The sequence below is a fragment of the Lepisosteus oculatus genome, chromosome 15 (assembly GCF_040954835.1).
Source record: "Lepisosteus oculatus isolate fLepOcu1 chromosome 15, fLepOcu1.hap2, whole genome shotgun sequence".
NCBI lineage: Eukaryota > Metazoa > Chordata > Actinopteri > Semionotiformes > Lepisosteidae > Lepisosteus > Lepisosteus oculatus.
This window is the reverse complement of record NC_090710.1, coordinates 14,320,298-14,342,657: the sequence shown is the minus strand read 5'-3', so window position 1 is coordinate 14,342,657 and position 22,360 is coordinate 14,320,298. Positions and strand designations below refer to the sequence as shown.

At 33.5% G+C, this 22,360-nt stretch overlaps 1 protein-coding gene across 5 annotated transcripts in view; it reads right to left on the bottom strand.

The window, feature by feature from the left end:
* The window catches only part of LOC102697182 (protein diaphanous homolog 3), a 461,123-nt gene that overhangs the window by 267,580 nt on the left and 171,183 nt on the right, over positions 1-22,360 (bottom strand). For all 5 annotated transcript variants that reach the window (XM_069178992.1, XM_069178995.1, XM_069178996.1 and 2 more), the window contains 7 exons: positions 21,060-21,134; positions 20,872-20,941; positions 16,860-16,996; positions 14,579-14,684; positions 2,153-2,263; positions 1,745-1,863; positions 416-532 (listed from right to left, as the gene is read on the bottom strand). In XM_069178992.1, coding sequence (XP_069035093.1) covers positions 416-532; positions 1,745-1,863; positions 2,153-2,263; positions 14,579-14,684; positions 16,860-16,996; positions 20,872-20,941; positions 21,060-21,134 — 735 coding nt within the window. The remainder of the gene's footprint in view (positions 1-415; positions 533-1,744; positions 1,864-2,152; positions 2,264-14,578; positions 14,685-16,859; positions 16,997-20,871; positions 20,942-21,059; positions 21,135-22,360) is intronic.

Genomic DNA, 22,360 nt, shown 5'->3' with positions numbered 1-22,360 from the left:
ACAATAACCTTTTCTCATAATTTAAATAAATGTGTAATGGGTTGGGATTGTCTTTTTGGGGTTGTGCTCTTTAGATCATAGAACATAGAACAGAATTAATAGTGGATTGTTATACCATACTATTCTTTTTGTTTCATAAACAATTGTAAACAAAGGCTGTGACTGATTTATAACTCCAAATTAAAACCTATGATACCTGTCCATGCTGTTCTGGAATGTACTCCTAAGGCCAGAATACATTTCTTTTTTTTAATGAAGACAAAAAAGAACAGTTTGGAAATGTGCAAGGCACTCATGCGTCTCCATAGCTATTTCATGTAGCAAAGTTCAGAAATTTTATCAGCTTTACCAAAGTCAAGATTCATACACAAAGTATACACAGAATTATCTTTTGCCCAATATAGGGTATGCTTACCTGATAAAATAATCATTCCTGATGAGCATCAGATGTTGCAGAATGGACAGAAAATAGCCTTCTGCACTAGTATCCTTGACTAAATTCATCACCATGTTGAAGACATCAGTGACATCAGTACACAATGTTAAAGAAAAAAAGAGCACTGGAATAATAATTGCAGTACAAAATGTGAAATTGTGTTAGAGCAATTTTGTTTTGAACATCTTGAGCGGGTTTTATAAACAATGGAACGTGATTTATAACACAGTTCTACGTATTAGTGGAGAATAATTAAAGGTAAAAGTAAGCACAAAAATGTGCTTGAGAAGGGTAAGCTATTAATTTAATAATTATAATAATAACTGCTTACACTTATACAGAACTTTTCTGGACACTCTTTACAGGTAATAGTGACTCCCCTCCACCACCACCAATGTGCAGCATCCACCTAGATGATGCGACGGCAGCCATAGTGCACCAGAACACTCCCCACACATCAGCTATTAGTGGAGAACAGAGTAATTCATAGATGAGGATTATTAGGAGGCCATGACTGGTACGGGCCAATGGGAAATTTGGCCAGGACACCGGGGTTACACCCCTACTCTTTTCGAGATATGCCCTGGGATTTTGAATGACAGGAGAGTCAGGACCTCGGTTTTATGTCTCATCCGAAGAATGGCGCCTTTTTAAAATATAGAATTCCCGTCACTATACTGGGGCATTAGGACCCACAGAGATCACAGGGTGAGCGCCCCCTGCTGGCCCTACTAACACCTCTTCCAGCAGCAACCTTAGTTTTTCCCAGGTCTCACATCCAGGTACTGAAAAGGCTCACACCTGCTTAGCTTCAGTGGGTTGCAGAGTGATATGGCTGCTGGCTGGTTTAAATGTGGTTTAAACTCTGCCCAATATGAGAGAACAAATTAAAGAAACATTGGAATCAAACCTTTACATTAGACATTTGAAAGAATATGATCATCCTTATAAAAGTGTAAGGTTATTAGAATATTAAAACATGGACCCACCCATTATTTCAACTCACTGCATCATAGTGATGTTTTATTGGTTAAATGTGAGACGTGTCTGACCTAAAAAAAACTGTTCTCTTGTCAGAATGTACTATTAGCAGACTGGTCAAAGAGAATATGTGGGCCTAACTAAATTTAAAGGAAAGATTATGAAAGAAATTAGTCTATCATTGAGAGCTAAGGGAAGGTGTAAATCTAGTTCTGGCTTCTAATGTCATCTTGGAGGACAAAAGGAACTTTTAGAACCATGTTTAAATAATTTCTCGGCTGTTTTTCAACACATAAGATAATTAAATGGGTGCAAGAAAAAGGATATTCCAATTCTGCTTTAATGTCTTCCAGACGGTGTGAAAACTCAATAATATCTTCTTCTTTATGTTCTTCAAATACTTTAAGTTGGATGTCCAGTGCATCATTTTTGATAACATTCAGATGCTGCACATGTAAAATAAGGAAAGGAAGGAGCATAAACAGTATGTAATTTAAAAGTACATTATGAATGCAAAAATTCAACACTGTTCAGATTGGAATTTTCTTCTGTTTATAAACTGTAAAAGTGTTTAACAAATCATTTATTGAAAAAGAACTGCTATTCTGTCCTTGTTTCAAATATTGACTCATACATATATGCTCCAAAAAGATGGATAATTCTGAAAGACATTTTTTTACCCAAGTGGACAACTAATTTAAATATAAATATAGAGAAAGTCTACAGGGTACTTACCGGCAATATCTCTTTCAGTCCACATCGCATAAATTCATTTCTGATGTGAAGCCTGAAGTCCAAATCATCAGGAGATGTAACAAGAGCATTGATGAGCTGCATGCAAGCAACCTACAGCAGATAGCATTCAGAAAATTAAACATTTTCAGCTTCCCCAAATATTTCATATCTCAATTTTCAATGACAGAAGGTTCCACTCTAGCACACTAAACCCCATGTTTTTTTTTTTCAAATTCTTTGAATGTGCAGAAAAGGTTAGCCATCACATTTTAAAAAATACCCTTCAAAGTAGTCAGGCAGCATGAATAATCAAGTCAAATTTTGCTTTTACCAGACTCACTGTTACTCCTTCCTATACAAGAAAGAAAAGTAGAATGTGTGATTGCTAGGAGTACTACCTGCTTATGAAGTCAGGCAGAACTTTAAATCTATCTGGATAATAAGTGAAATACCCTTTCAACCTATCCTTTGGTTAGGTTTACAAGTAATGTCGTGAGTGAGAATTTTCCAGTTCAATGTTCATTCTCAACTCAACTATTTATAATAACAGCGAGGAAAACAATTTTATTGATATAGAAAATTGTCTCCTTCAGATAAGTTCCCAAAAGGAAAAAGATTAAACACAATCAAAGAATGAATGTAATACTTGATGAATGCATATTTTAATAGATGAGAGGTAATGCTTAGAGGCATGTATTTTTATGCTTGATACATGCTTCTATCCACAAAATTAGATGTTTTTCCATTCCTCAATAACATTCTTCTTTGTTTAGTTATAATAGTTGTGTATGTTTCACAGTTCATTCTTTGTCTTTCACAGTGGTATTTAGCATGGATGCCAATCTTATAATGCCAATCTAATTTCACATGCAATATTTGGTAATGAATCAACATATCTATATCATATCTATTTAATATATTGATGTATTTGTAATTTATCTATACATACAATAACTTGAATTCTAGGGAGAAAACAATACTTCAAGTTTCCAATACTCATTTTCACTAAACATCAAGTTCAAGTTTATTGTCATTACACTCATATACAGGTACATGGTATAATGAAATGCTATTTAGCTAGCTCTCAGACGATAAGTAGCACAAAAAAAAACAACAATACAATTGTATAATAAAAGAAAGACAGAGACAACAGGCAGTGTGCAAAACAACATCAGATCTGCAAAAACATACATCAACAGAATGAAATAAAGGATAGAAAATTATGGAGAGTGAGCTTCTTGACATGTGAGGTATAGGTAGATTTCAATGTGTGTTTGAGTTTTTGGCAAGAAAGAAGGCACTGTGAGGTTCAGATCGTAGATGAGAGAGGCTGGTTTAATAGTTTGATAGTGCGGGGGTAAAACTGTCTCTGAGTCTGGTAGTCCGGGCCAAATGCTCCGGTACCGTTTTCCAGATGGTAGAGGGTCAAACAGTCTGTGGCTAGGGTGTGTGGTGATCAATAATTACTAACACTTTCTTAAATAGTTAATAATTATGAAAAAAATATCATTATGGAAATGCTTATTTTAGGAGACCTATAACCATTCCCTGTTTACTCTATGTGGTATTAAGTCCTGTATTTGCAAATTCACCCTCGCAGGCTAACCCTCACCAATACTGAGGTTTTACTGTACAAAGTAACTCAGTGACCACCTAGATATTAAAGTCTGTGAAAACTTTACCTTCCAAAACAGAATAACTTTTTGGACTAAATTACTAAATACTTGTTTCTCCCTAAAGAGCAGAAAAAGCCATATTCTATACATATAGAATACAACACATCTAAGAGAAATGACATGGTCATGTTCTTCTGGTCTGTAGGTCTGAGCTGCACAAATACTAATGGAACAACTGTTTATTACAGAAAAACTCCTGTAAATTAGGAAATTAGCCTCTTTCTTAATTTTAATTTCATTTAATTCTCATTAATGGCATTTCAAATTGCTTGCATGAAACATTACAAACATATACAAGGTTCTTTCCTATCCACCTTTCCAAGGTTTTTCCTAAGGTAAATGCGTACTGTTATTGCAAGTGTTCTATGCACAGATGATACAATGTGCTACTGAAGTAAAATCCATTCTTGAGAATGTTTCCCTAGGGTCAATTTACTTTTACATTTTATGATATCTTTAATAAATATGCGCTCAATTTAAAATTTAAAAGCTACAGCTACATTTTTAAAAATAACTTTCTGTAGCTACTGTATTGTAAAATTCTAATGTTATGTTCAGTGTGCATGAGAGAATTACATATCTACAAACATGGAAAGAAATCCATCTGCTACTGGGCTTTGGGGCAAACTCTAACTACATTATGTTAATATGAGGTTTTCTTGTTATGCTAAAGTGTTTTTAGACCAGAAAATCAACTTTTACTGATTTTTTTTTATTATTACAATACCATGGGCTTGGTTGTATGTCCTGTGCAGATTTGTTATTCCTAACTCTATAGTTGAAATTCTGGCTATTGTAAATGTTACTAACAAAAATGCTTTTGACATTGTCTTTCTCTTCCTTGAAGTGATTATCATTAAATGTTCAACTTCACTGCCTTAGGTTCTTTAGTTAACCTTTTGTCTTTTACAGTTATACAGTTATCAAAGTTTTAAGCAACATTAACCAATAGCAAAGGATAAATAGCTTTGTTGAGTCTTTGCTCTCAGTTTTATGTAGGATACTTGAAAACTGATCTCAAATACATGTACTCAAGCACTCTCAAATCAGATGTCAGCATTTCTACGTTAAAGTGAATATTTTTTCCAATGCTTTATATGTCTTATGATAAGGGCACAACCAAATTCATAGCCATGAAAAATGTGACACAAACCAAGAAATCTGATCTTCAGTCTATAATGAAATCCAGTAAATTTATTTATTACACGTTTTCATTATTGGTTTCAATTTTTTTAAAAAAAGTTAAAATACCACCCCACCTTGCTTTGCTCACTATTCCTTTTTGGGCACTTGGGTCATAGGGCAGTAGTCTTATTGGACGAGGAAGGCAGAATCAAGAAAATCTCTCTTCCCACAGATCACACCCCATCTGCTCATGTAGCAAACATGAGTGAAAGTAATTTAAATATTTAAAATTAAAAGTTTCTGAAATGGTATTAATTACTGCATTATTAATTGATGTGAAATAGTATACAGATGCAGCCATTCAAAGTGCGCGGTACAGACACCGCAGTACAGATACCGCAGGTATGATGACACGCGATACCGCAGTGCGTGATTGGTTGACCGACAGGGGCACTCGTGGTCCGTTGGTCTGTCGTAGAAAGACTTAGTGTAAACGTCTTTACTGTGCCCGTTGTAGATATTGAATTTTACCACTGAAGGGAAATCTTAGAAGCTGAGCATAAAAAGAATAGGAGCATACTGTAACGCGTGTGAAGGCCATAAACGATATTAATTTTGGAACGTAAACATACAGTATATGGCTGGTCTTGGTACTTTAAAGAAAAAAATACACACCAGTATTCCATTTCTCCCTAAACATTGTAAGCTTCGAAGTCTTTAACTAACGTGATACCGGAGTCAACAAGCATACTTTTAGAATTTGATTAAAAGGGAATATAATATGGAATCGCGTATCTAAAGAATTTAATAACGGTATGATTATATCAGTGTACTGCAGCAGAGCTATGTAGGGCTGTTTCGCCTGCCTGATCATGCGAGCTCTCTTGTAGCCTACTGGTCTAGGTGCGTGACTACCAACTGGCAGGTTGTGTGTTCGAATCCAGCTGGTGCTGGACTTTTCATTTTTATTTATTTATTTTTTAATCGCGTAACATAAACATATTACCGTATGCAAACTATACTGTATATGTTAATGTCTTAACTGTGCCCGTTTAATTGAATTAAAAAAAAAATATTTAACACGAACATTAAGCTGTTTACATCTTCCGCCTGAGAACAGTCACCCGTTGCTACCCAACGCAGAATGGTGATTGGCTGACACTATCTGACACCCCTCTGATTGGAGAAAAAAGACGTGCTGGTGTGCTATACACACTACCAGGAAGAGGATTTCTTTCTATTCAAAACGTGTATTTTAAAAGTTTAAGAAGTAAAAACCTTACAGCGTACACAGATTTCTAAACTGATCAGGATCGTTATCTTTGTCTTATGCATAATAATGTTCACCGCTCTGTCCAGCAAATTAATAATAAACTTTATTTTATATAGCGTTTTAAACGAATAAGTAATTAGATTGCTCATAAACCTAATCACTTGCTTTTTCTTTTTATTTAGGCTCAGATTTCAACTATAGATCGTATTATTAATAACCATAATAACAACCAACCAACAAAAACAACCATATAAACATAATGGTGGTGCTGGACCAAATGGTGCTTATTTTTTAATCGCGTAACATAAACATATTACCGTATGCAAACTGTACTGTATACAATATGTATATGTATATTTAATGTCTTAACTGTGCCCGTTTAAGTATTGAATATTCATATCTAATTTTACCACTGAAGGGAAATCTTAACATAAACATACAGTATATGGCTGGTCTCGGTACTTTAAAGAAAAAAATATACACCGGTATTCCATTTCTCCCTAAACATTGTAAGCTTCGAAGTCTTTAACTAACGTGATACCAGAGTCAACAAGCATACTTTTAGAATTTGATTAAAAGGGAATATAATATGGAATCGCGTATCTCAAGAAATTAATAACGATATAATTATATTCATGTTGCAAAAGAACTACAACGGACATAAAAACTCCCTTGCATGGTTTCATTACGACCAGAATCGGTCTTGAGATATTTTTAACTTGATTTACAGTATTTGAGAGGTATGTCTTAACACCGATACTACAGTGCTTAAGTACTGCTTACGTATATGTTTCTAGGTTTATATTATGCATTTCATACGGTCAAATTACTTTTGAGCAATAAGAAGCGCGAAACGGTATGCGTTTTAGTTTCGTTTTGTGCTGGGACCCGTGGATTGATTAGAGATATCAAGTACATACAAGTCATTTTTTAAATGTTGTAGTTCGTCTTGAAAAAATGTTACGAGTACATCATCTATCAACAATTACACAGGTTCTGTTTCCATATTGCGGATTTTGGTTACGTAATATTATTTTCTAGATTTCACGTTGTGAATATGATGGGATGTCTGATGGGATGTTTCTAAAAATCCATCCTCTGTAAAACGTCTTCTCTAGTTGTCCTGCATATGTATTCGCTAATGAAGCTGTGTGTTCTGAGCCTAGATGTCTACATTTCTGTATGAACCAGCTTAGAGGGCTAAAGACAGCTTGTGTTTAAATTGAGTGTAAGGCAATTTATGCTTCTAAAGTCATGGTCAGCATTTATCTTTGTACTGTGCTGTAAACTTGTTCTGTGCCAAGTCACATTATTTTATAGCGTTTTTAAAGCGTTATCAAATACGGTGTTACTGTAGTTTACTGAGTCCCATGTCACATGGTCTGTGATTGAAACCTGTAAAACCGGTTTAATTCGTCACAGCCAGCACTCTTCAGGTGTGAGGGTCTTCTGCTCAGAATGAAACGCTAAAATGTTTGTGTATATTCTAATGGTAGTGGGGGCGGGGTGTGTGGGAACAGGTTTGGTTGAAACATTTTCTCTGAAAGCATTTTCTTCGCAGTTTAACCGATCTTGTTACAGCATGTTACAGTTTACTATTATTAACCATATTAATTTTAAGTGCTTAATGTTAAATCTTGTAAAAATATATTTTCATTGTTCAAATATACATTAAGTCTGACTATCATATAATAAGTTAAATACAAAACTAAAGAAAAAATAGGGTTAAATATAATTCAAAATATTTTGCTAACAATGTTAACTGTTTATGAATAATAAAATGTATTAACTAAGGAGTAGGATGGCACAGTTGTTAGTATGTTTTTTTTTTTTTTTAACCCAATCTCCGGGAAACCATTAGTACGATGGTGAATCGGAGATTCTCAACCCTTTTCTCCAATTCTGGAGATACGCGATTCCATATTATATTCCCTTTTAATCAAATTCTAAAAGTATGCTTGTTGACTCCTGTATCGCGTTAGTTAAAGACTTCGATGCTTAAAATGTTTAGGGAGAAATGGAATACTGGTGTGTATGTTTTCTTTAAAGTACCGAGACCAGCCATATACTGTATGTTTAAGTTCCAAAATTAATATCGTTTATGGGCTTCACACGCGTTGCAGTATGCTCAGGCACTAAGTAAAAGGAGATGCTTCGTATTGCTTGACTAATTTTAAAAACTAAGTTATAAATGCAGACGCTCCCTCGGTGCGCTGCTCTGGTGCGTCGGCTCTTACACAGTGCCTGTCTGCTGTAAGCGTTACAATATACATACCCAACACTGCTTGTACCCATCTGTCATGCAAATAAAACACCTTGAATTGAATTGAATTGAGGGGAGAAGGGGGGGATACTAAAGCCAATACTGGCTCAATGGGCTTTGACGTGCTAATGCGTTGGTTTAACGGTCCGGGTGTGGCAGGCTTCCAATGTCAACTCGACTCGATTAGAAGACAATGAACGTATTTTAGCCTTAAATGAATTAATAGCAAACATGGTTTACATAAAATACATTTTTCCAAGAAAGTTTATAATAATACGATCTATAGTTGAAATCTGAGCCTACTTTAAAAATAAAGGAAAAGCATTTTCAGAGAGCAATCACGCTGTGTTTATGTAGAAAAAGTGATTAGGTTTATGAGCAATCTAATTACCTATTCGCTTAAAACGCTATATAAAATAAAGTTTATTTAGAGATGAATGATCAGTGTCGCAGTTTAAATAATGTGAGTCAGGAAACTAACACAGCGCCACCGGATTTAATAACGCAATAAAAACGCTATAAAATAATGTGACACAGTACAGCACAGTACAACAATACTGACCATGACTTTAGAAGCATAAATTACCTTACACTCAATTTAAACACAAGATGTCTTTCTGTATGAACCTCTAAGCTGGTTCATACAGAAAATGTAGAAATGCATTAGCCTGATCATGATTAAAAAACACATAATTAAACACGCGTTTGCGATTTAAATCAGAACACGATTTAAATCAATATAAATGTTTATATTGTAACGCATACTGTCCAGCCTCCATTTCTCTATAAAAATTTACTGTTGCACACACACACAATAGAAGCAGGAACCGCTGTCAGAAGGGAAGATATGTTCAAAATATCGCAAATATCGATCATGTTGCGATATTTTGAAATATAAAAGTCAATTGATTGTCCATAATATCGCTTACCTATTTTTTCGAAGAAATGTTTGTTAAAATAAAAGTCCAGCACCAGCTGGATTCGAACACACAACCTGCCAGTTGGTAGTCACGCACCTAGACCAGTAGGCTACAAGAGAGCTTGCATGATCAGGAAGGCGAAACAGCCCTACATAGCTCTGCCGCAGTACACTGATATAATCATACCGTTATTAAATTCTTTAGATACGCGATTCCATATTATATTCCCTTTTAATCAAATTCTAAAAGTATGCTTGTTGACTCCGGTATCACATTAGTTAAAGACTTCGAAGCTTACAATGTTTAGGGAGAAATGGAATACCGGTGTGTATTTTTCCTTGTGATATTTTAAGCTCTAGTTGAATGATAGGTGTCGCATTTTAAATCATTTTCGTAGCTAGAAATTATGAAACGCCCTGTTAAAAGCAAGGAAGTTTTTATGCCCCGTTGAAGTAAAACAAAATGCCTGACAAAGTATGGCTTGGACAGATTCCAAGTGCTTGTACAAATGTGCTAAAGAAATTATACTTTGAGTATACAGCTTGTCCAAAGTCATCCATTATTAATACTATTAGTAATATCTTCAGTAAAGGCTTTGATGCATAAATATTTCTGATAAAGGTAGGTTGTGTACTTTTGTCCAACTGAGCAATCTTGCTTTCATAAAATATACCAACATTTTAATGACTGATGATTAACATGCTGTAATACACAGTTCAAAATTAAAGGCTCAAATGCTGTACATGAGAGGTTAAGCTCCCCCTGGCGGTTTTACAAGGCGACGCCTTGACACACGTGAAACGCGTGATACTGCGTGATACTGCGTGATACTGTGACACGCCCACCGGGGTATGCCGCGAAATACCTCACCCATTTTGAATGGCTGCATCTGTATGGGCCAAAATCTATACATGTTTTTAGGTACTATATAACATCAGTCCAGTTTATAAAAACATTGTCAAAAAATGCTACAGCTTTGGAAGCTGGTGGAAAATGGAATTTGGTACTGACAGGGGATTCTAATGAAGTTTGTACGGTCAGAAAAAAACATTGTGTATGTTGACTGCAGAGGCGGAATTCAGACTGACTAAAGAAAGCATAGACTTACAGTATAAGTTAATATAGCAGTAAATATTGAAACAGTGTTCACAGTTATCACAAGAATGTAGAGTTAATTTCAGAGCTTTAATTTTCCCCCATTTTGAAATATTGTATATGGTTTGTGACACTACTTAAGTGTTAAATGTTATATACCATATGATTCAAACATTTGAGAGGTTATGACATGTATAATAATTAACTGAATTTGATCATCTCTTACTTATGATTCTCTATCAATTTTCAACTTTTCAACAAAAAATCTGCACATCAGTTATAAAATGTTGTGCATTGAACCTTTGAGAAGCTAAAGATAAAGAAAATGTTATATTACTATAAGCACAATATCAGATGTATTCAGAAACTTGAGGACCTACCCCAAGGGTAACACTTCAGCCAGAAGAAAGCGCTTCAAGTGTTTGTCAAGATAAGATGGCTGTATAAATTAATAACGCAATGCTTAGAAGGGATCAGGTTTATCCATCAGAAATTCAAAAGAAATAAAAAAATATCAATAAAACATAAAAGAAGCCTCCAACCATGGAACATTTCTTAATGTCTCCAACTCCCTTGTCTATTAGAAATTTACTTGCATTATTCTACAAGCATTTGGCAGATAAAATTGGGAGTCAGTGCAGCTTTTAAGCAGTCATTAACAACACTTGGATTCATGCTACAATGTCATAAATAAAAGATGCTTTTTGACAAAAGGTCTTGTCACATTGGACTTTGCTCTGTATACAGAGTCAGCCTCAACAGCTTTCCACATTATCTTCTCTTACAATATGCTACTATGTTGGATTGCAGCTATACATGTTTTTTTAAAGGCCAGTAAACCTATTCTTTGGGCGTGATTTTTTTTTAAAAAAGGTCACTTTCTTTGGTGGGTAAAACACAAGTGAATCTTCTTCAGTTGCACAGGAGGTTTAGATTACATTTATAACTAATAGTGTACAGATGCATCTCTGCCAAGGAAAATGTCACCTACACTTTGTCAATGACATAATAAATACCAAAGTAAATACCAAAGAATAAATCCAGATCATTTACTGTACACTCAAAGTGGATCCTTATTTGATTCTTGTCTGGATCTTGCACATCCACTGAATTTATTTGATTCACAAAAAATACAGTAGTGACCAAAAGATACATAGGCATGGGTTAGTACAGACTGGAGATGATCGTCAGTAAGCTCATAAATACTATATGAATAGGCTTAGGCAGGATTTCTTTTTTGCTTTAGAAGATGTTTAGAAATTTTATTTTCAAGTGCAAACTTGTCAAGCACCAATGTCTGCTGTGACATACATAAGGCAAATGTAAATGTAAATGTCACGGGTCAACAAACATTCTGATCGAGAAGGAAGCTGTCCATCACACTGCCAGAAGCAAGAACCTGATTTTCTTTGTAGGTCTCCCATTCCAGTACTGACCAGACACAGCCTAACATAGCTTGTTAACAGTGATGCCATTACTCTACCTAGCGGGCACTGTCTTCAGCTATGATTTGATGCAGACTTTTTAACACTTAAAGTTAAACAAAGTATAGATGTTTTTTTAAACAAATGTGTTGCTGTTGTAAAAAATGTAGTTTCCTGACAAGTAATAAAATTTAGTATTTTACAGAGCAAAGGTGATAAAGCATATCAATTTACATTTTTTTTTTACAATAAGTGTTCCTCCTCCAATAAGTTCCTCCAATAAGTGTTTACAGTTTCTGTAAACTAACTTCTAAGACTATAAACATTAGTTTGTGTTCAGATAGCCATAAAAATGTTTGAATATGACATCTGCAAATAGTTCAAAGGGCTACAGGAACATGATCTTTTGTGTGTTAAATTTCAGTCTATTTTTGAGTGCAATCCTTCTCTCAGCTGGCTTACCCAGGTTAAATGCAGACCAGAAAGTGTCATGTCCAGCTGTAGGAAAAGCTTAGATCCCTTTATGAAAATGCTTAATTGGAAAATCGTATACAATTTAACTAACAGTTACAAAAAAACTATTTGATTATATTTTAAAGAAATTAGCAATCACAGTAAAGCTATTGATGATATTTAGATTTTAAAATAAAACTAATAAATTACATCTAATATATTAAACCTTTTATTCAGATTTTATAAACAATCATTTCCATCAATCAGTCACTTGAGAACAAATTACTGCAGCCATTTAAATTAAATACCACACTCATCAGTACAATAACAACATCTAATCCAGCATTCGAACCCATAACCTTTCATTTGCAATTCCACAGTCCTAACCACAACTCTACACTGCAGCTTTCTGATACTGTCTGCCTACATTCATCTTAAAATCAATTGATAAATTAAGATTTTAATTCTCTCAATCCAATATCTCCAATTTCCACTTCAAAGTCCTTGTCTCTCTACCACACAACATATCGTCTGAGAACAAATTGTCCACAAGATTATGATCTGCCTTCAGGGAAAGTATAAAATCCAGAAGAAATGCTAAACTATTTCAGGTAAATTAATAATTAACAAACAAAACCCCAAAAGCTGTTGGTGTGTGATCTTACATAGAATCATTAAGCTTCTAGTTTTGACAGCACCTGAGGATCATTGTTGTGAGCTACCAGTAGGAATCATCTAATTACACTCCAGGAAAGCTTTCATTTTTTTAAAAAAGACAAACACTAAGTTTCAAGTTCAAAAAAGTATTGAGAACTTCACCACTGAGCAATTCTCAATATTTGCAGAAATACATAAGTAATTTGTTAAAAAACATACTTTCTCACTCAAATCACTGATTTAGATGTAATATGAGGAGCTACCAATAAAATATATATTTGATCAGCAAAAAGGTAGAAACATAGTTCTACTAATAAAGTGTTAATTAGTATACATTATAATTAGTACACATACAAACAATCTAAAGGACTGATGCCTTGGTCAGACTTCAAATAATTTAGGCATCTAACAACTATTTTAATTTGTCCTGCTCAAAACGAAGTTTGCATTTTTCGTATATGTATCCTTCAAAATAATGTTAAATTAACTGACAAAATGATACACCAAAGCATACTCCAAGAAAATGATTGCTCTTTACCGCCTTATCATAATTTTTCAACTCACTGTACATGATTTAAAGTTACATTTACAATTTTCTTAGCAACCTCACAAAACATACCAACCTTCAAAACCATTGAACAATCAAGACCCCGTAACGACAGACTAGTCAAAGCTATAAAGGTCATGTTTGTTTAAAAATTGACTTTAAGTGATCGCATGCCATGTAACTTGACAATAGCAAAAAATTGTTTTGGAGACACAGATGAAATTAAAGTATAGGTCAGTGTCTGTTATCTGATATGTAAACCAATTATTTTTTTCAGAAGATAAAAAATATCGCTATTGTTGGTTTGATTATCTTTGAGACATTAATATAATGATGACACTTTTTGACTTTGTTGAAAGGCTATCAGTCTTTTATACTAAATATACTTATGCACTGTAGGATTCCACTAGAAATAAGACAAAAATCAATTCTGACAGAACTAAAAACCTAAGTCTTCAGGTCCTTTAACCTACATCAGACCCCCATTTGTTACCAGTACAGTACTGTGTTCAAAACAAGCTACTGACCAGTCTCTTTACTAGAAGAGATTCACATATGGCAAGCTTAATATACAATTTTTTCTCAACTAGAAAAAAATAACACAAATCAGGTACCTTCCTTATATCCTAGGATATAATAGATGCAACATAGCCCCATTACAAAACACTACAACTCCAATGGCTTTGCATTACACAAGTGACTTCTGTGGCCTTGCCCATACACATTACAGTTCTTTTTAAGCAAAATGCAGTGTTTAAAGTGTTTTTAGGCAAAATGTTTAGGATGGCTATTTGTTTTTGTTTTGTATTGTTTCTTATGTACTTAAGTAACTTTAAATACTTAGAAAGTATCAGGTCGTTAATGCATGGGAGAAGAAGGTACTATAGGATGTTTTCCAGATGCTACATTGCAATGCATGCATGCCTTGTTTTACCTTTAAAACAAGATTTTGGAGTAGTCGCATACAACATCAACAGCAGCTTAAGTACTTACTTGTAGTTGCACAGACCGATCACGTAGTCCTTCAACAATTGGATGGAACCTTGCAATGCTTCTCCGTTCCCCAGCAGTAGTTATAGCTTCAAGGACCTTTTCCAAACTAAGTTGAAAAACACATTTCATTACATATAAAGTCATACAATAAACAATGATTCATCTATTTTTCTTATTATTTTTTAACCACAGGAACAAGCCATAAAAATATCCACAAAGATGATGAATCTTGATTATATAATTTAATACACAAAAACATTTTTAATTGATTTATTATTTAGATATGAAACATTTTTATATGTCAAGGAAACTATAATATGATTAAAGGATATTTTCAGGAGTTGTCTTTGGGTTTGAAGAATAAATTTTGCCTATCTTTCTTCATTCAGGTTAAACAAGGCAACAGTATTCAAAAGTCAGGCAACTGAAAGCAAAATTTCATTGTAATTAAATTGTATTGCCTAAGATATGGTTATACAGATGCAGCCATTCAGAATGGACATTAAAACCTGTAAGCTACCTGCACTGTACCACAGTGTGATTCAGAATGTCGAATTTACATTTTTCAGTCCAGACAAGATTGATAGGTGGCACTTGTGGTGCCTATTGTGTTAGTGAAATGCTAGCTTCACCAAATCTGTTATACTACTTCATTAAATCCATTTGATATGAAATATTAATATGGATTAATGCAACTAAAGTGAAATGTTGGCACCTGAAAATAAAAATAACAGAAGTATAATGTTTAGTAGTAACAATATTAATTTATGAATATAACTATATATTTACAGTACTGTATAACACTGGCAGAAGGGGAAAATAAAAATTAAGGTACACAGTATTCCACCTTCTTCATAACATTTTTTTACATCAAATTCTATAACTTGGTCACTTGCTGTAGTTGTCTTGGAAAAGTTTTGACATACTCATTTCAACTTATTTCTTATATTTCTTTGCAGTGTAATGTAGGCTACACTATATTCTTATATTTGTTAATTAAAATACAATATGTTTAAATGTTTTTTTTCAGCTGGCTTTTTTTTAACATTAGTTACAAAGTCCGGATAGTTAATAACTACACCTGCAATTCAGCCAATGGGCCATTAGAATAACCTTTTTTTTAGTTGTTTTATTTGATAAAGACATCTCTAATGAGGTTCTAAGTGGGGAAGAGAGAAATCATAAAATTAATTACTCTTCATGCTTTTATAATTAATTTAATAAGCATTTTCATATATCCATAATTTATCTTGCATATTGTCATATTGTTAAGCAGTATTACTTAAATTAGCATTAAGACAAAATATAAAATATTTTAATGCATATGTAAACCTGAAAACAAAATCTTATTCACAACAGGCTGGGCAATAAAATATTGTTTTACATATCCAGCTAACTGAGTAATCTTACTTTATGAAACAGCCCCAGGATGCCACATTTACTACAGAAAGCTCTACACTATGCAAGTTCATCCATCCTAGTGCTACAGTTATGTTTAAAATTAATGTAATATTTAATCTACTGTGATATATATAATGAATAAAAATGTCAAAATAGTTTATATATTATATTTTACTATTAAAAGATTAGCTCAGAGGAGCCAGGCATTGGCCAGGAATCAGACCTAGGCATCCTGAGCAGCAGGGAAGAATTATACCACTGAACCACCACTGCGTCACTCTGATTGGAGGAGGACAGTCTTGAATCAGCTACATTGAAACTTACAGTACATAACCGCTAGTCATGCATCACTAGATCACTACTGGCCTGTATGTAATTAAAAATAATAATTCTGTTAAGTGTTATACAGTACTCTGACACTGTACGAGTGAAACTCGTTAATTAAACCATTTGTCACTACAGTACAGTATTAGCATATTGGTATTATCACAGAATTAGCAGGGAACCATTAATCAGTGAAAAAACATTTAAGTTTTATCATTAAAATAATTTCAATTACAGGCACACGCAGCTGCGGTACATTAAGGATTCACAGATTCACCTGGCAGTTTTACAGAGTACAGTTCTTGATCAGATTATTTGAAAAAATAAAAATTGCATTACATTGTGCTGTTCATCCTACTGCTGCACTTGTTGCAGTATTCCGCCCTTCACCTCATGTGTTTTAAATGGCTGCATCCATATACATAATAACTTCAATACATTAAAAAATATATACTCTTTCATATACGCTTTCATCTAATATGGAGAACTTCAACATATTCCTAGATTGCAAAAAAAAGCAGTGCACTTATTACAAAATATATGAACATATACTGACATGTTTTCTTCTCCCACAATACATATTGCAGACAGTAATTTGACCACATCTGTCATCATGCTTGGCTGTCGTGGGTCAATAGCTCTGGCCAGTAGGCATAGACTTTTCTGCTCTCCAAGGATTCGCTCCAGTCCATACTTTAAAAAAAAAAAACATGTATATTTAATTTTAACAATAACATCCCATTTACTAATTAATGTAACACCAAGAGGATTAAGACTTTACAAGTATGACTAAAGCATGTCTCAAAGTACTTTTAATTCCATTAATGTTGGAGATAACAGGATTTTGATAATTATTCAAACAAGCCCATAAATCGTGCAACTGAAAATACCAAAAATAAGAGGCTCAAATATTAGGAAAAATATTAGCAGCTCAACAACTGAAGGTGTTCATTTGGGGGGCAGGTCGAGCCCTGTAGTACAGTAATCAGTAGATCACTACACAGTACTCTGTGCCATATTAGTACTTGACACTAACTGGTGCACATCCATCCTGTAGCAGTATTGGTGATTATGAATGAAAGGCTTAAAAGGAATAATTAACACCACTTCTCCAATTCTCCTATTTTTCTCAAATCTTTTAGTATTTAACCTTTGTATAATATTTTAAACTTTCTTTACATTATAACAACATTCAGTGCAAAGACAAAAAAAAATAGTAAAATGTGAAATTACATGATCACCTTCCACTTGGCTCCTCTTTCACCACCCCATAATATGATTTCATCCCACTATTCTGCACAATCATCTCTCCATTTGTTAACCACTGAGTAAGAAATGATTGAATAGGAAGGAGGGTTGTGCCTCCCTCAGACAACAGCGAAAGTGAAGGATTTTAAATAGATGCCCATTCATGAAGAGCTGGTGCAAGAGATCGAGCAAAGATGTTGAGATCGGTGCCCAGAATGACACTGTGTCAGGCTAATAAAAAACAATCACATCAGAAGTCATTATGTGGGTTTGGGCCAGGTGGATACTGCCCAGCTTTCAATCAGATATTTGTTTTGGATCAATTGGTGAGGGGGAAGTATGCAGATGGGCAGTGTTTATGACAACTGATGGAACTGTTATGAAAAATAAATAGTGTTTTTTTATTTATTTCAAAACACGTGCATAATCACAGTGAATGCACTTTTTATACAACACCATTTATATAAGATTACTTTAAGAAAGACATATTAAAAAATAAACATTGACCAGGCAACTCCTAGTGAGGTCATTAAACCATACAGACAGGCAAGCAAGAACAGGAGGAAGCCAAGTACAGATATCAAGATCCATCATCATCATTTTCATCAGAGGCTTGTGATACGGGACACTAAAACCATATACCGTCCAGGTAATCTGAATGCAAAAATAGTAGTGGACTCTATTCTTTATCATACTGTATAAGAGAGCTTATTATCTTAATTGGAAATTAATATTTCCATTATTGTAGAATCTACAGGCTAAAAATCTCTTATTTTTAGTGATGCATTTTTACAATAAAGACATTGTTTTCCATTCATTTTATGAGCATTATTTAAAATTTCAAATATATGTCAATAAGGAAAAAACAAATGAATGTTGGAAACACAAAAAATATAGTACTCTGCTCAAACATGAAGGGTTATCTTTATTTTGTGAAAGACCAAAAAATAAAACCTTTCAGTCTGGAAAAAAATGGGGATTTATGTCAGAAATTATTTCAGTAAATTAATTCCATTTTTAAATGCCCCCCCCCAAGCGTTTGCCTCATTACATCCTTGGTGCCCCTGAATTTTCATTCCCAGGACGATTTTTGACCTTTACTTCATACCTTGCTAGTCACAAACTGCAACTACACTTGAAATTGTATCTACAACATACTACAACAATAATGCCTCAATTAACAAGGCTGTTAATTGTTTTAACATCTAAAACACATGGTTACTTCGAAGTTTCTTGATTCAATTGTTTAGAAGACAGTAACAGCTGGTTATGAACACCTGGCAGTTAGTCACTCTAGACTGAATGAGTACCATAATGCAGACAAAATCCATGAAAGGTCTCAGTTTCATCTGTTACAAATAAGTAAACAAAAGACAACACCTGTTGTTATCCTGTATCATGTATTACCTTGAAGTGATAATCACGAAGCATCTGCTGATTTTCAGTGTTTACTGTAAACATCCTCTGCAAGTATACTTTTTTTCAAAAGTCCCAAATAATACAAGATCATTAAGTTGAAAATGTGTCCACTTCTAATGTAAGGAGTTACCACATCTAACCCATGAGGTTAAGCAAAAAAAAAACTGAGGTAAAATAATTGTAAGCTACAAATAAATTAAATACTTCAACATGCTTGTAAAAAGTACCCCATATTTGTGATTGATTTGCAAACGAAGCACTTCAAAGTAATTTAAGTAACTTAAATACTTCCTTAATATGCAGTACTGGTTTGATATCTAACACCACCGTAAATCTAACATGACTGAACCTCAGGATCCAAAGTATTACCTGAATCAATGACATAAAATATTCTAGGATGCTGGACCTACTGTGAATATTTAACAGGCTTGCAAAAGAGAATGTACAGGTATGACAGATTAATACTAGGAAACTGATAGCCAAACATAATCGTTTCATAGTTTATCAGTTAAGCTCCCAGCAAAATACACTAAAATTAAGAATCATAATTTATGATAGGACTTTTTTCTCCTCATAGGATATTTTATATGAGGGAAGGCCATCACAATTATCTGCAAGATGAATATATACTCTGTATATTTTTACCGTAAAGGAAAGAAAATGAATCTCCAAATTAAAAATATTCTGTGCAGAATGCAGATTTTCCAGTATAATCAGCATTTATATGCTGAACTATAAAAATAACTAGGTAAACAGTTCATTTTGTTTTGGTTTACAACTTTATAGAAAGTGCAACTCAATTCACAAAACTTATCTCTATAGCTTACACTAAGAATTTTTTTGTGAGTGATATCTTACAAGATGGCAGCATCATCACAGATTGTTAAAGATGTAATCCTCTCTAGGTACACTTTCCATTTTAAACTTGACTTCAAAAAATAGTTAATAGCTTGATTTGAGTTTTGAATAAATATATACTTAAATACTACATTCTAATTAACAATGTCCTAAAAGCATGTAAAATTCATCAAAAGCGCTCAGCCAGTCATTGTCAATCATTGTCAAAAACACCTATTTAATTGGAAAAAATATCAATGAAATGTTTCCACCTAAAATAAACCATAATTAAAAATGTCTGAATTCAAAATTACTATTTCTACTGCTAGGGAAATTATTTACATACTTTCACAATCTATGCCTAAACTAATTTGATCATGTGTGGACAAATCTTTGCACTATATGAATGACATTCTTCTGGACAGGTAAAATGACTAATTGTAATAGTGGTTACAGACATGCAGTTAACTATCTAGCCAAAAACTATCATTGTGCCTGGATGAGTGCAGTCATCTGAAATTCCATTTTCACAAAGATCAATAAGCCAATGTGATCCTGCAACTGTCTAAGGTCAATATGAACCCACCCAAGTGTACACAAGGCCTTAGTAGAAACATTAACAGCTCACTTGAAAAATTAAGTACCAACTAATCAAAGTCAGAATCAAGAAGCTTCTCAAAATGCAAGTTAAGCAAAGAAAGATTTACACTTTTTTATAAGCTGTTGCTTTAGTCAAAGAACACTTGTTTCAATCATATAAGCTAAATTTACTAAGCCTCCTTTGCTATTTCTATTGCTTTGTTTATAGTATACTATATAGCTTGTAATTTAGTTAAGCACAAATCCTTGAGTATACAATATTTAGATTCATTTGCAGCACTAAGCTAAAAACATAGAAAAGATTATTTCATTGTTTGATAACTGTCATGTGAATACTCTAGCACCAGATAACTTTATTCAGTTCGACATTCATTCAGCAGATTCTACTCAACATTTTTCAACAGTTTAAATTGTGAACAGTTTTCCACTCAACAGCCTTCACATTATAAATTGCACTACTGTACCTTATTGTTCATGAAGGCCTTCAAGCACTGTATGACTTTATGTTGACACTTCTTGTCAATCTTTTCTTGACTGAAAGAAAGAAGAAAAACATAGAATCAGGCATGATGAATGAAAAGTACAGTTTTTGAAATCTGATGTGGCATAGATAACGGAAGGTTATATTTTTGCAAGAGAAAGTAGTATTTACTGCTTTTTGTGAAGTAGTCTCTCCAGAGTGTCCAAAAGTAATCCCAAGCCTTCATGTCCAAAGTTCTGCACCCAGCTGTAAAACAAAGCATAATATATTAACACCAACTTAAACAAGGTCACTTCAAGGCTTCTTATGACATTCCAAACAAATAAATCATCTCAGCAACATTTAAAATTGGACATCAGTTCATAGGTGTAAGGGATCATCATGTTCTTTCTTCCTAGGTCTGATCTGCAGTCAGTTTGACTATATAACACTGCACTAGCACAACTTGAATAATATAAATGTGTAAATTCTGCTATATCATGAGTACTTTATATACCTTATATGACCTAAACCAGAATTTTACTTTAACTGCATTTTCTTTTTTCATCACACTGTCAGTACATTATATAAAATAAGACACTTCTTACACAGCAGTCCATACAAAACAAACACGTAAGTGGATTTTTCTATGAATTATCAATATTTTTTCCATAAATCCAGATTGATACTCAAATTTCAATTCAGAAAAATGATTCAAATTAAAGATGAGGTACTGTGAAACTCCAGATCAAAAGGTGTATAGAATGTTAATATATTCTACCTAATCACAAAGTGTGACAGAAATCCAGATTCACAGTGCATTATGTAAAGTGCACTAAATAATGACAGTGCACTAAATAAATTAAATAAGGTAAAAATGCCTTATCTTAGCTTTGAACTTTCTAATTACTTTTGAGAATTACATATTTCTGCCTTTTTTTAGAGAACCTGTGTCAAATGCTTTCTAAAAAAGTTGTTTGAACTAAGTCTAAAAATACATACAGATGAATAAAATTAAACAGTGGTATAAAGTTTACATAAAACACTTACGTTTTCATTCAGAATTAGAACACCAAAATATTTTTGTGCATGGGCTAAACATTCCTTTTCTTCCACTACAAATATGAGAAAGGATATGTGCACTGAATATCAATAAGCCTTATCGGGTAAATGTTTGTTAAACCCTATTTAATATCAGTAAAAGCAGACATTGGGAGATTAACTTTCCTTCCATAGTAATGACAGATCTCTAATGTTTATTTAAATCCACTGAAACAAATCTCTTTTCAAAATCTGTTTTTTTTTAGCTAGAAGCCTATAAAAATGTACATGAAATAAATTTGCAATTTTAGAAAGCTGGGAAAAGTGATAAACTGTCATTATTTATCAATAAAATACAGATTTTAGATACTTAATACAAGAAATGATTTTCCTATTTTTAAAAATATATATGTAAAGCAAATTTAAGCTAAGGCTAGGTTAAAAAAGTAACT